This window comes from Haliotis rubra, unplaced genomic scaffold, assembly GCF_003918875.1.
Source record: "Haliotis rubra isolate DU_JTF1 unplaced genomic scaffold, ASM391887v1 Scf192, whole genome shotgun sequence".
Taxonomy (NCBI): Eukaryota; Metazoa; Mollusca; class Gastropoda; order Lepetellida; family Haliotidae; genus Haliotis; species Haliotis rubra.
In genome coordinates this window covers 985,521-999,217 of record NW_025765914.1, presented here as the reverse complement: position 1 = coordinate 999,217, position 13,697 = coordinate 985,521, and the positions used below count along the sequence as shown (strand labels likewise).

General features: G+C 37.7%; 1 protein-coding gene across 3 annotated transcripts in view; it reads right to left on the bottom strand.

Annotated features, from left to right (window-relative positions):
• LOC124274585 (whirlin-like) overlaps nt 1-13,697 on the bottom strand; it is a 56,003-nt gene that overhangs the window by 22,295 nt on the left and 20,011 nt on the right. For all 3 annotated transcript variants that reach the window (XM_046709949.1, XM_046709951.1, XM_046709950.1), the window contains exon 4: nt 6,510-6,685. In XM_046709949.1, the coding sequence (XP_046565905.1) occupies nt 6,627-6,685 (59 nt within the window). In that variant the 3' untranslated portion in view covers nt 6,510-6,626. The remainder of the gene's footprint in view (nt 1-6,509; nt 6,686-13,697) is intronic.

Sequence of the window (13,697 nt, the reverse complement as noted above, 5' to 3'; positions counted from 1 at the left end):
ACCCATGCTTGTCATAAGAGGCGATTGACTAACAGGATCGGGTGGTCAGGCTCGCTGACTTGGGTGACACATGTCATTGTATTCCAATTGTGTAGATCAATGCTCATGTTGTTGATCACTGGATTGTCTGGTCCAGACTCAATTATTTACAGACCACTGCCATATAACTGGAATATTGCTGAGTTCAGTGTTAAACAACAAGCCAACCAAACCAAATCATGCTGTTCACTTAACCCTGTTACAGTCCAGACCTGTTCTCATTCCTCCCAGACCTCTCAAAAAGTAAAATAGTAAATATTACCCTGAGCATTATCAACAACCAGTACAGAATAAAATTGATCTCATACTGATAAAGCTAATCACATTTAGGCAACTGACTGCAACAGACTACAGAACTGGCTGCGCAAACCTGACACACGAGAGGAATGTAACAAGTCTGCAACATATCTGGAAAAATAATGAAGGTTTTGAGCGGAAAAATGTGTTATAACTATGAATATGTACATATATTCCTTGTGAGATGCAAAGAAATGCCCTTGGGTTATCGGGTCCACTCATCAAGCCATGCCGGGAGCTTCATCCACACAAGAAACATCCCAAAATGTAATCCATATCAAAAGAACTACCTACAAATCGTGCATCTCTATTTAAAGGATGCCGGCAGCAGGGAATCTACAAGCCGAGGCATGAAAACCTGCTCTTGCTGCTGTCACTGTGTAGGAGAGATCCATTGTTAAGAGCACCTGTCCGCTACCATCACCTCCAGGAAGAATAGGAAGCATTAAACATGGCATTCCTTAACATCATCAATGCCAAAGTGCATTCTTTTTCAGGGGAGAAAGAATATGGAAAATGCATTGTACTTTCTTCATACATTGGTACTTGATTAACGAACAATTATGTGGGGTGGAATGTTTGGTACTGAGTCAGACTGAGATCAAGATCTAAACCCACTATCATCAGATCCAAACCTGGAAAAATAGCCATAATCTAGTTTTCTTGTATGGATGATTCTGAAGCTATGAGAATTTGCTATACCTCCCTTTTTGTTTCTCACTTATGAACATTCCAGAGCAATGGTGAGGTATCGGAGGTGAAATGTGGTTTAAAGTAGTGTTCAACATTATAGCATGTACATAGTGGTGAGTGTGCATGCGTGTGTGTGTGTGTGTGTGTGTGTGTGTGTGTGTGTGTGTGTGTGTGTGTGTGTGTGTGTGTGTGTGTGTGTGTGTGTGTGTCTGTCTGTGGTGTGTGTATGTGTGAGAACATGTGTGTGAGAGAGAGCATGTGTGTGAGAGAGAGCGTGTGTGTGTGTGCTTTGAATACTCTAGACTATAGCCTATGGATAGTGCTGTTCATGAGCTCATAGACACACCCAGAGATGCCAACCCCAAAGTGTTGCAAAAAGTAGTTTCAAGGATCAAAATTAGTAGTTTGACCATAAAATTAGTAGCCAAATTAAAATCATAATGGATTCTGAGAAAGATAATATGACACTAATCAAGAGTGAAGCTTTAATTTCATATACCTCCAACAGCAGATTTCCACATTATCAGCACCACATTTCATCTTTTTGGAGAAAATGTATTTAATCGATGAAAATATATGTTGTTGTCTATATATCGAAATTTTAATGAATTTTCTTCATATTTCGTAGAATTTCTAGTGCAATCGGATTGGCGTAGTTTGAGGCTATAATTTCATGCGAATACGATAAAATCGTAGAGGTTGGCATCTCTTCATACCCTGCCACATTTAGCATAGATACACACTCACACACAGCATACTGAATCTGAGCCGGCTTTATCCCTATTGCTGAGCCCCAGGCAGGGTGACAACAAGTACCATCTTTTAGTATGCTGAGAACTCACACCACCAATCTCTGGGCAGGTGCTCTGTCCCGTAGACCATAGAGGCCGTTAGTCATGTATGAGTATTCCCGTCAGATTCAAGCATACATAGATTCAAACCCAGAATCATGGGTTTCTATCCAGCTGAATGGACACAGTGATTCTGTACAATAAGAAATTACACTGGACTGCGCTGTCATACATCTAACTCCCACAAGAAAGTTTAACTTTCACGAAAAAAAATTATATCTTTCATTGATGACCAGAAAAACAAACAAACCATGAAGTCAACATAGAAAGTGAATCAGATGGACTTTCTCAGCTGCACACTTTAACAGTCATAAACTTATCAACCTCCCACTAGCACCAGGCATGTACTGGTAGATAAATATCTTGACACTATCCAGATTGCCTCACAGAGGTGTGGAATAAAAGCATATACATGTTACTAGCACTGACAATATCTTGACCAAGTGATAGACAGATGGGAGACATGACCTTGTCCCAGGGGAGGTAACTGATAACAGCAGATAGTTTCTAATGACATGCACCAGCACATTGGCATGAATTTGTCTTAAGCTGTTTCATAGGGCTGCAATGAATCCACTGTGAGGTGAATACAACACGTATCACAAATAGTGGGTAATGAATACAATAACAAGTAGGAAGTTGAAGTGTTATATACTTTTCATCAAAAGTTTAGACTCACTACTGTAAATGTTGAACTGTAGCCCCTTACTTCAGGCAACTGTTCTAAACTAAATTTGCAAAATATTTCATACTGTTTAAAGGTACTGTTTACACATGAACTGATGTATTGTAAAACAAATTCGTAACGTTGAAAAGATTATTGTCATGAGTTAAGTAAATGATGAAAATCAGTGAACATTGGCGAATTCTTAACAACACCTTACATGCATGATCCTCGTGTAATTCATCTGCATAAAGTTTGCAGTTGGTTCGAATTCCCCCAAGTTAGTGGAGAAATCAATCTTCGATGTAACCATATATATATATATAACATACATGTATATAGTGAGTGTTTTTTAAGTGAGTCTTAACTTTTGAAGAGAAGTATATATTCAGTGAAAAAACAAACAAATAAATTCTTTGACATGTTTTAACAGTGTTAATTTATCATGACAATGGCCTGTTACCACATGACTGTCAAATTAGATAAGAAAAGTGCGGACTATTACCTTGCCTGGCATGAATATATTCTATTTTGCATATCCTGCTTTGATGAATAGAGCCCAAATTCAAGTATAAACACTCCTTTAAAAAAATCATGAATATTCAATTCAAGTGATAATACATTAACATTCATAAAAGTTTGTGTTTCAATTTACGGAATACGCGAGTGAATCACAACAGCCCTACTATTCAGATACTGTTTCTGATACGGGTTGAAACATGTATCTCTATGGTAACATGTTGATTGGAAGGAGCTGGTCATGTATCATTGCAATAATCAATAATCAAATGATCCTTTGCTAACTAACTAACCAGCCTCAAAATAATATTGAAATATATATTTGTTTATAAATATAATGTTTATTGAAAGAAGTAGAACTGTCATTTTTACATTACAAGTACAACCCCAACAAACGCTCCCTCACCTGCCCCGCCACACATGTAACAACTCCTCCCTTGCTGTCATTTTCTCATGACCTCATACTCCGCTATTTTCTTTCTCTCTCTTTCTCTCTCACACATACAAAGTAACAAACACAACATGCTGACTAGCAACTGTATGTATCTGATAATACTTTAGATTTTATCAAATATGAAGGTTTGCACCTTATTCAAATTCCTTTGTTGTGATTATCCTGTTGATCCTAAATCAATCATCACCTCACATCAGGCACCCTATATGAAATATATTTCCAAGAAATATTGAGACATGACTAAACACTCAAATATATAAATGTTTGATCAGAGACCATATAATAATAATCTATTATATGGTCTCTGGTTTGATACACTTAAAAACAGGCTCTGCATACCATAAGATTTATGAAAGTTTTTTGTAAGTTTTGAGGAATTTACTACCATTTAAAAAACTCCCAATTAAATCCTATAGCTGCAATTAATGTGTTGAGAGCTACTTGACACCCCATTCTACCCAGTGTATATACGAGATATCTCCTGGAGGGCCTAAGGCTGGTTCATGACTGGACCAATCAGCCAGCACTTCAGATAAGGGTGAGACTCTGTGGGAGTTATAAGTGACAGTTTCCATGGATGTATTTCAGGACTTATCAGTATAAGAACCTTCCAATTGCTAAGGAAAATAAGCAGCTGATAACAAGTTCCATGTAATCTGTGTGGACGTCAAACAGTTTACCACTCAGGATGTGGAATGACTCTCCCATATTTTGTTCTTTGGCACCAAAGAGTTCCGATTCTGTCTGATTCTGTCTATCTGGGCATCTGTAGAAATTCTTGGTGGGGGAGTTTGGTTTTCACAAGAATAAATCAAAAGAATTTCTTTTCTTGATATCTGACTCTCATCACGACTGGATACAACAATCTGGATACTTTTTCTTCACTGACTTGATTAAACTCTATTTCCGTAAACACGCAATATAAGAACATTTTGACCCATGTCTGATCTTGAAAGGGTGAAATAGCTGTCACAGTATCATTTTGGCTGGAAAACATGGCTCCCTATAATATTCTTATCTACTGAGTGTTTACACAGATAGTTTTCTTTGGATATTCAATATATTTCAACTCCCTTAATTAACATTTGGCAAGGTGTAAAATCTTTTTCATGCATTTATCACTGCAAAAACTGGGCAACAGAGTTCATTTATGTGTAATGTATGTATTTATTCTGTAAATAAAGATCTGTAACAAAAATACAGGTAAGCAGTTTGAAACTGATACATTGTGTCATTTATATATTATTGGTTTTGTACATAAACAGTTCAAAGTTAACTTGGTACTTGTGATTTATTTGAATGTGGCAACTAATATTCTGAAAATAACTTGAGCGAGTGAGTGTGTGAGTGTTGGTTTTACCCAACTTTTAGCAATATTCCAGCAATATAATGGTGGGGGGACAACAGAAATGCCTTTCACACATTGTACCCATGTGGGGAATCGAACCCAGGACTTCAGCGTGACAAGCGAATGCTTTAAAGACTAGGCTACCCCACCCTCCCGAAAATAACATGAACGCTTCATATACTGGTAGAAACGAATAAGGGAACATATAAAGCACAAGTTTTCCTGTGTTATTTTCCAGGTTCTTTGCATGCCTTGAATTGCCTGGTGGGTGAAATCAGGAAATATATGGGAACAATTGTACTTTCAAGTGTTCCCTTATTTGTTTTTATCAGTATATATGCAGATGATTTAATACCCTATATACTTCAGTATGGATTTGTTGACATGCTATTTCCGGTGTTATATGCTCAAAAAGTAATGTCTTTGCATTGGGAAAAATAATCAAATTGTCGGCATATATTATGTGCACATTGTTTACAAATTCTTAACAAATATTTTCTACAAAAGTGTGCACTTTGCACATGGAAATATCCTGTTCTACCAGTAGCACGAATCGTGAGTAAATATCAAGGTCACTACAGCCTTCAGCAGTATGAGTTATTTGTGTTAGTTTGGGGTGTGTTGGATCTTATGAGTTGAATTAAACCACGACACCAAATGACGAACAAATGATTACATGTTACATCTTTCTGGTGTCATTATTATTGTTTCATATGGAAGCTCAAGTAGAAATGTTTTCAGTGTTACATCATGTCAAATATTTGGAACTGGCTGGCCAGTTGACTTGTGCTATTGTTTAGAAGATGCCCATGGCCACAGGTTTATGAGACAGTAGGATTCTTATATGAGCATGGGGTGGTGGGGTAGTCCAGTGGTTAAAGCGTTTGCTCGTCATGACGAAGACCCCGGGTTAGATTCTCTCCATTTCTGTAGAGAAACTCATTTCTGATGTTCCTGCTGAGATATTGCTGGAATATTGCCAAAAGTGGCATAAAGCTAATTAGCTCACTCACTCATTATATGAGTACAGTAATTATGGTCTTACATCAAGTGAGACAACAATATGAACATACCATTATGACAATAGTCACGGACAGAATGTAAATATTCTACCAATTTAATTTTTTTTACATATATGGTATTTTAACAAGAATATTACTTAAGTATGAGCCTCCAAAGTATGGTTTTATGCTGCTTTTAGCAACATTCCAGCAATATTGTGGAGAGGAACACCAGAAAGGAGCTTCCATCGAAATGTACTGAATACATCTAAGAAGCATTATGATAATGTTGACAAGACATCAGTCTGACTGCACACTGTTCTGCACCAAGGAGCACACGGTAGACAAGTCTATCAATATTTCAGGGCATCAGTGTTGATTCAGCATCAGGGACGATACACTGCATATTTACTAAACTTGGAGAGAGTGTCTTTGTATTGATTGTTTAAATGTCAAGTTCAACAACAACATCTCTGACAAAGCTTTACGGCTGGGACAAGCTGATTGAGCCTTCTGTAGCTGATGCCTGCACTGTAAGCAGACACAGTACCAAATAAATACTGTTGAAACAGGTTCACTCACTCATTCACTCACCCAATTACAGTCACTCAAGCTGGTTGATAGACAAGTAGAGCAGACTTACCACAGAACCTTTTCACGTGCGAACTTCCACTCGGGTAGTTTGCCCACCCTCTTCACTACCAGTTTGAGGCGGTCGGTGACAGTCAACACCCTCACTGCACTGCTGCAAGCCGCGTTCTCAAGGACTGATGTTGTTTGCCTCAAGAATCTGATCACCAACTTCTAAACCAGAGGCAGCTGAAAAGTAAAACAATTTACTTAATATTCATGATTTATATTACACTGCCTATCTCCTAATTATGTCCTAAAAGAATAGCATATCAGAAATGTATAGTGCAGGTCAACCTGAAGAAGGTATATTATACACTAAAGTAAACCAGTGTCTGAAAGTGTTCAAAGTGAGTGAGTGAGTTCAGAGTGAGTGAGTGAGTGAGCTCAGAGTGATTGAGTGAGTTCAGATTGAGTGAATGAGTTCAGAATGAGTTCCGAGTGAGTGAATGAGTTCAGAATGAGTTCGAGTGAGTGAATGAGTTCAGAATGAGTTGAGTGAGTGAGTGAATGAGTTCAGAATGAGTTCGAGTGAGAATGAGTGAATGAGTTCTGAATGAGTGAATGAGAATGAGTTCGAGTGAGTGAATGAGTTCAGAATGAGTTCAGAGTGAGTGAATGAGTTCAGAATGAGTTCCGAGTGAGTGAATGAGTTCAGAATGAGTTCCGAGTGAGTGAATGAGTTCAGAATGAGTTCAGAGTGAGTGAATGAGTTCAGAATGAGTTCCGAGTGAGTGAATGAGTTCAGAATGAGTTCAGAGTGAGTGAATGAGTTCAGAATGAGTTCTCCGAGTGAGTTCAGAGTGAGTGAATGAGTTCAGAATGAGTTGAGTTCAGAAGAGTGAGTTCAGAGTGAGTGAATGAGTTCAGAATGAGTTCCGAGTGAGTGAATGAGTTCAGAATGAGTTCAGAGTGAGTGAATGAGTTCAGAATGAGTTCAGAGTGAGTGAATGAGTTCAGAATGAGTTCAGAGTGAGTGAATGAGTTCAGAATGAGCTCAGTGAGTTCGAGTGAGTGAATGAGTTCAGAATGAGTTCCGAGTGAGTGAATGAGTTTAGAATGAGTTCAGAGTGAGTGAATGAGTTCAGAATGAGCTCCGAGTGAGTTCCGAGTGAGTGAATGAGTTCAGAATGAGTTCCGAGTGAGTGAATGAGTTCAGAGTGAGTTCTGAGTTCCGAGTGAGTTCAGAGTGAGTGAATGACTTCAGAATGAGTTCCGAGTGATCTCCGAGTGAGTGAGTGAGTTCCGAGTGAGTGAATGAGTTCTAAATGAGTTCCGAGTTCCGAGTGAATTCAGAGTGAGTGAATGACTTCAGAGTGAATGAGTAAGTGAGTGACATTGAGAGTAGTACTGACAATGAGTTAATGGTTTCTTGTGCCAGCCTTGCTGTCAACGTACATGACATGCACCATATGTAGAGCTGAGTACCCAGGCAGCTCCTTATGACTTGCTGGTTTGAATCAAGATCACACACTGAGCTGTCATAAATATTGCAGCATGAAACTTGTCTATCTCGACAATGATTGGAAAATCAAATTCCAAAGGTCAACAAATCATGTTCTCAACACAATTATTCCAAAGGCACAGTCTCCAGATGAAAAACGTGTTAACTGTATCCCAGAGTTCCTGTCATCAACCCCGAACACCATTGGACGCATGTAGCTGACCAACATATACAACCCGAAGTTGTTTAATCCACAACAGTGCTGAACCTGCTTGCGTGAACGACAACGTCCTGGATTGAAGACAGATCTCTGATGCATGTGATCATAAACTATTAATAAGAAGAGAATGCATTCCAACAACTACCTTTACTACCAGTGAATACCTGAGCTGCGATCCGATACAGTAATGACAGTCCCTCTCATGTAATGGTTTTCAGTTGAACACACTTCAGAACCTGTCCCATATGTTATTATTGAAAATAATCTAGTACAATTATAAGTTATCTGTCTCCTACTTGATCCACCAGGCGTGACAATGACACAGACATAGATAGGTGGTTAATGATACGTGCCAGATATTCTCAAAGCTATTCTACAGTCATTAAAGCACAGGATCATATGCTGTTATAATTTCTATACATGTTGAGCCTGTGAGAAGTTTTTCACCAGTAAGGTAATTGTTATGGAGACTTTTTGTGACTGGATTTGATCGACTCAAGCCTCATTCACTGTTCTGCACCAGTGACTGGAGGTAGAATCTCCCTAAGCTTAGGCCACATTTAGGGGCCTTCCATATCGGATAGGTTATCAGGGCATCTGGCTCCAAGTATACTCCCCCCAACAACTGCTCAAGGATTACTGCCCCCTAATTACATACTATTCAAAAGAAGGACCACCCAATTCAGTCATTTGCTCTATATAGCAGATTAACTACAGTGATTTCCAAGAACCAAGTGACCTTTTACTTTTCTGGAATAGAAACTAGGGAGCTTCTTACAATTACAACGGATACACTGGACATCATTAGGGTGTGTGTGTGCATGCGTGCGTGCATGCATACGTGTGCATGTGTTTAGATGGGGGGGGGGGAGATGGTAGTGTGTGTGTGTCCTACCTGTGTCTTTTAAAAATCTTTTACCTAAATCATTATTATTAAACCTAGTTTGATTCATAAAAGAATTACTTGCTAAATCTAGGATTGTATTGACTTAAGTCGGTTCATCTTCGCTACACTTTTCAAACAAGCTGTTCACCACCACACCTTTTCAACAAGATGCATCTGCACTGCTGGATATATATTGATATATATCTCTCTTTGGTTTTTTGACATGCTTACTGTATTGTTTCACTACAAGATATCCAAATATTTGTTGTACTATTCTGGTATTTCTTTCTTTAGTCAGTTATTGACAGTCTGTTATATGTTTACCCATCCACTGATCCTTGTAAAATGTTATAGTGTAAACGTGACATGAACATTTGGTTGAAACAGCAAATCCTTCAGCCAAGGAAAACGTATTAGTATATCACATTATTAGGTTTTACATTTTCAGCCAAAACCTTGAAATCATGTTAGCACAATAACAAAAAAAAAAGAACATCCACAATTTGTGTTGAAAAGTTTGACATTGATTTGACAAACAATAAAACACATGTGTTATTGATCACTGATTGGGTCAATACGACCTGCAGCATACTTCTACACACTGGACTTATCACTGAATACCTAACTCGAGCTACATCATCCCCAGACCAGAGGAGTGGTCACTGGACTTATCACTGAATACCTAACTCGAGCTACATCATCCCCAGACTAGAGGAGTGGTCAAGCAAAGTGGCCGATGCAGAAGGGTATAACATTCCTGACACCTCAGGTTACAATAGACTAAATACTGAGAGAGAGAATTAATCAGGTGTTAACAAATGGAGATATATTCAATGCATTGATTATTTATGCAAATCTTCACAATGCTGCAGTGTTGATGATGTTTGGGTTTATTTTGGATGATGCTGTTTCACAATTTTAACTTTCATCTCATCTTGTACCAAAAGCATATTCCATTGATATAGTTTGCCCCTGTTAAATACCCTTGCATTAAACATTATTTGTATGATTTATGGTTAATAAATCTCACGAATTTGTAAAAACAAATTCATAATGATAGAAGACTTTTAAGGACTCACTTGCACAAAGTGATATTAAACTACAACTATTGCAAATTCTTTCCCTGATGTTTGCATATCTTATAAATTTATACCCAACTTGATATCAATAACAACTCAACCCTGAGTTTCATGATCTCACAGAAGTGGTTAATTTTGTCTGTCAGAGCCTTCCTCCCTCAATGATTGAGATTCTTTTGCTCCTAAAACCTAAAACAGTATATCTATTTCAATATCATTGACCCGTGTGCTGTTTGTTAGGGAAATCATGAGTATTCTCTGTTTTGAATGACCAAGGAATACATGATGAAGACACAATGCTCAAACTTCTAAAGATTATTAAAAGCAAACATTACATCATGCTTGACATTATTCTGTTTACAAACAACTACCTTTACTACCTCTTAACCAGTGTTTAAAACTCCCAAAATTCCAAGCCAGACAGCCGGACTGGTAACTTTATAAAATTACAAACTTGCCTGTCTGGTTTTCAACATTTAAAAACTGTGACTGCCATATACATGTATTTCCAACTCGTGCAAGCTCCATTCACTGTTTGTAGGCATCGCAATGAACTACATAGCACTAACAGGCAATGCACCGAGTTTAGGTAAACTGAAAGTACATGATTGTGATTGGTTATCATAACATGAACTGTCCAATTGTAACTAGTTTAACATAATTATCATAATACCTTAAACACCTCAAACTGACGACAAGAGAACCTGTCTGATATTATGAAACATTTACTCTTAGGAGTAAAAATATCTACCAGACCACCGGACAGGCTACTTTTGAAATTTGATTGTCCGAGATGAAAACAGACCATTCCGGACGGTCGGGCAGGCGGGAATTTTAAACGCTGTCTTAACATAAGTTAAGAAAAAAGTCAGAAACAGTCTAGCCGTATTCATATCTGTCATGGTAGGTTTGGAAATGTATGAATTATTAACAAGTTTGTTTAATGAAAGATAAATAAATTTATAACAATGACTTTCCATAATCAAACAAGGAGAATAAAGGGAGACAATCCATTCAACTTTCAGTCTAGTATGCATTTGAGCTATGAGGGAGACAAACTATTCATGAATAATTTTCACAAAATATTAATCAACATAAAGGTGTCCCGCCTTCTGCAAATATTCTTCAAAATATAATAAAGCCAGAAAAATTATGAATCATTTTGTGTAATCTGGTCAATATGTACAGCAAACAATCCATGTATCACCAAGAGCTTCACACCCAAGTCTATTCTTAGCAAAATTATTTGTGTTCAGTAGTACAATAGCATCATGATGCGGACATGAACAACAATAGTTGCAATACTACAATCAACAAATATTCATATCAGCCACATTCCAAGCGAAAATACAGAAACTGTCAGCCCTGATCAATAAATACACAATCGTGGCGTTGTGATCAGGCGTGCCGCCTTTTTCCCACCTGTTGCTTTATGGATTGGTCACAACAGCTGCAGGTAGAGACAAAGACTTGATAATGCAGCCCTGCATCTATACACATTACTGACTCCATACTTGGTAATGCTGGAAATCAATTAGCATTTTTAAACAGGGTGTTAACGTGAAAGTCAATAACACTGTACATTTTGGCTGTACGTGTAGATGTTAATGGCTACGAACCGAATTCTTACAGACACAATAAAATATATAAATAAATAATGAAAAAGGAATGTTTCTTGATATGCTGATATTATTACTGCATGTAAACTTTGAAGTTTAATTGCATGATAGGAATTAATTTCACTTCTTAAAATGTTTATGTTTGTGAGGACCAAAGGGATAATGTTTTATTGCTAGACATACTTTAAAAAAAATTCTATTAAATTTGATGGCAATTGAAGAAAATCAATTATCAACTGCTATTCAGGAAGTCTATGGTAAAAATGTGTTCTGGAAGAGCTAGAAGCATTGATATAGCCATAGCTAGAGTGTATATATAACACAGATGTGATATAATCACTGAATACCATGTGTAGAACATGGAGATAAATATTACCACTTTATCGTGTATTGTGCATGAATTGTGAGCAGTTTAAATTAAAGATTTAGGTTGCATTCAAGATTTTTGCGCTTATAAAGTGATGTGCATGAAGATGCATTTGAGAGTGCATGTGTCTGCTCAATGGAATGGTAAACGAAAGTACACTTGAATATTGGACCTGAATATCATTTAAAAACATTATCAAAATTTTACAAATCTGAAAAAAGTCACAAAAATCAGCTGACTTAAGGTACACAACACAGCTATGACCATTTCTAGTTTGTTGCATCATCGCATTTTTAACTTCCATCAAACATAGTTGTCATATCACATCACCTTTCTTTTCAATATTTGCTTTTATAGTTGCTTTCTTTCTTTTATGCTGGCCCAATGATTTCTAATGCAACAGTTTAACATATATTTTACTAAGACACAGATATTACCGACTCTGAGCCAATCAGTCATCGTACTGGGGTGGTGGGGTAGCCTAGTGGTTAAATTGTTCACTAGTCATGCCGAAGGCCTGGGTTTGATTACCCATATGGGTACAATGTGAAGCCTATTTCTGGTGTGTCCTCCCCCCTCCCGCCATAATATTGCTGGAATATTGCTAAAAGCGGTGTAAAACCATACCCACTCACTCACTCAAATCCTAATATCCTCTGTCACATAAAGACTAAAGTCACAGAACTTCTACAGTATTAGAACAAGGCACGACACAGCTGAAGGTTTCTATTCGCTATGATTAGTGTTCTTCTGAAAAAAACACACCCAATAAAACCCAGTAATGATACATCTGCACATTAAATAGTGCACTTCAAAACTGATATGAAAGTTATATTTCCCTGATCTAGCATCACATGATATGAATTTATTTTTAGATATTTATGCTTCAGCTGAAACCATGAAATGTAGTTTGGATGTCTTTTTCAGAAGATTTTTATCTGCAGACAAGTTTCATCACTATGTCTACAAAAAATATTTCAACAGTTTAAACAGTTTTAACACTTTAGCCTACTGGGGTCTCCCGCTTCCATGAATGTTATCGACTATATGTGTTTATATCCGTAAACTGATAACTTCAAACATTGCATAACCTTGGCAGGCACAGGACACATCACAGCTCCCCTCACACCTGAGGCCTCTCATCTGAGGTGTATAAACACTCCATCACTTGCCTGTCACTATACCATATCTGTACTGATTTTCCTTACATTAAACACTGTCAGGATCATAGTCACTCACTACAGGTAATGAGTGTGCTTCACTTTCACCTATATTCCAGGTTCAAATCCCAGATTCAACTATGTCCACACTTATAATACCACTGCTCATTGGCACCTGTGAAGGTCTGGGTTAGAATATTGATCTTCAGTAACCCAAGAGGCGACTAACGGGATCGGGTGGTCAGGCTCGCTGACTTGGTTGACACATGTCATCTGTTCCCAAATGCGCAGATTGATGCTCATGCTGTTGATCACTGGATTGTCTGGTCCAGACTCCATTATTTACTGGCCGCAGCCATATAGCTGGAATATTGCTGAGTGCAGAGTAAAACTAAACTCACTTGCTGCTCATTGGTTATTAAATAG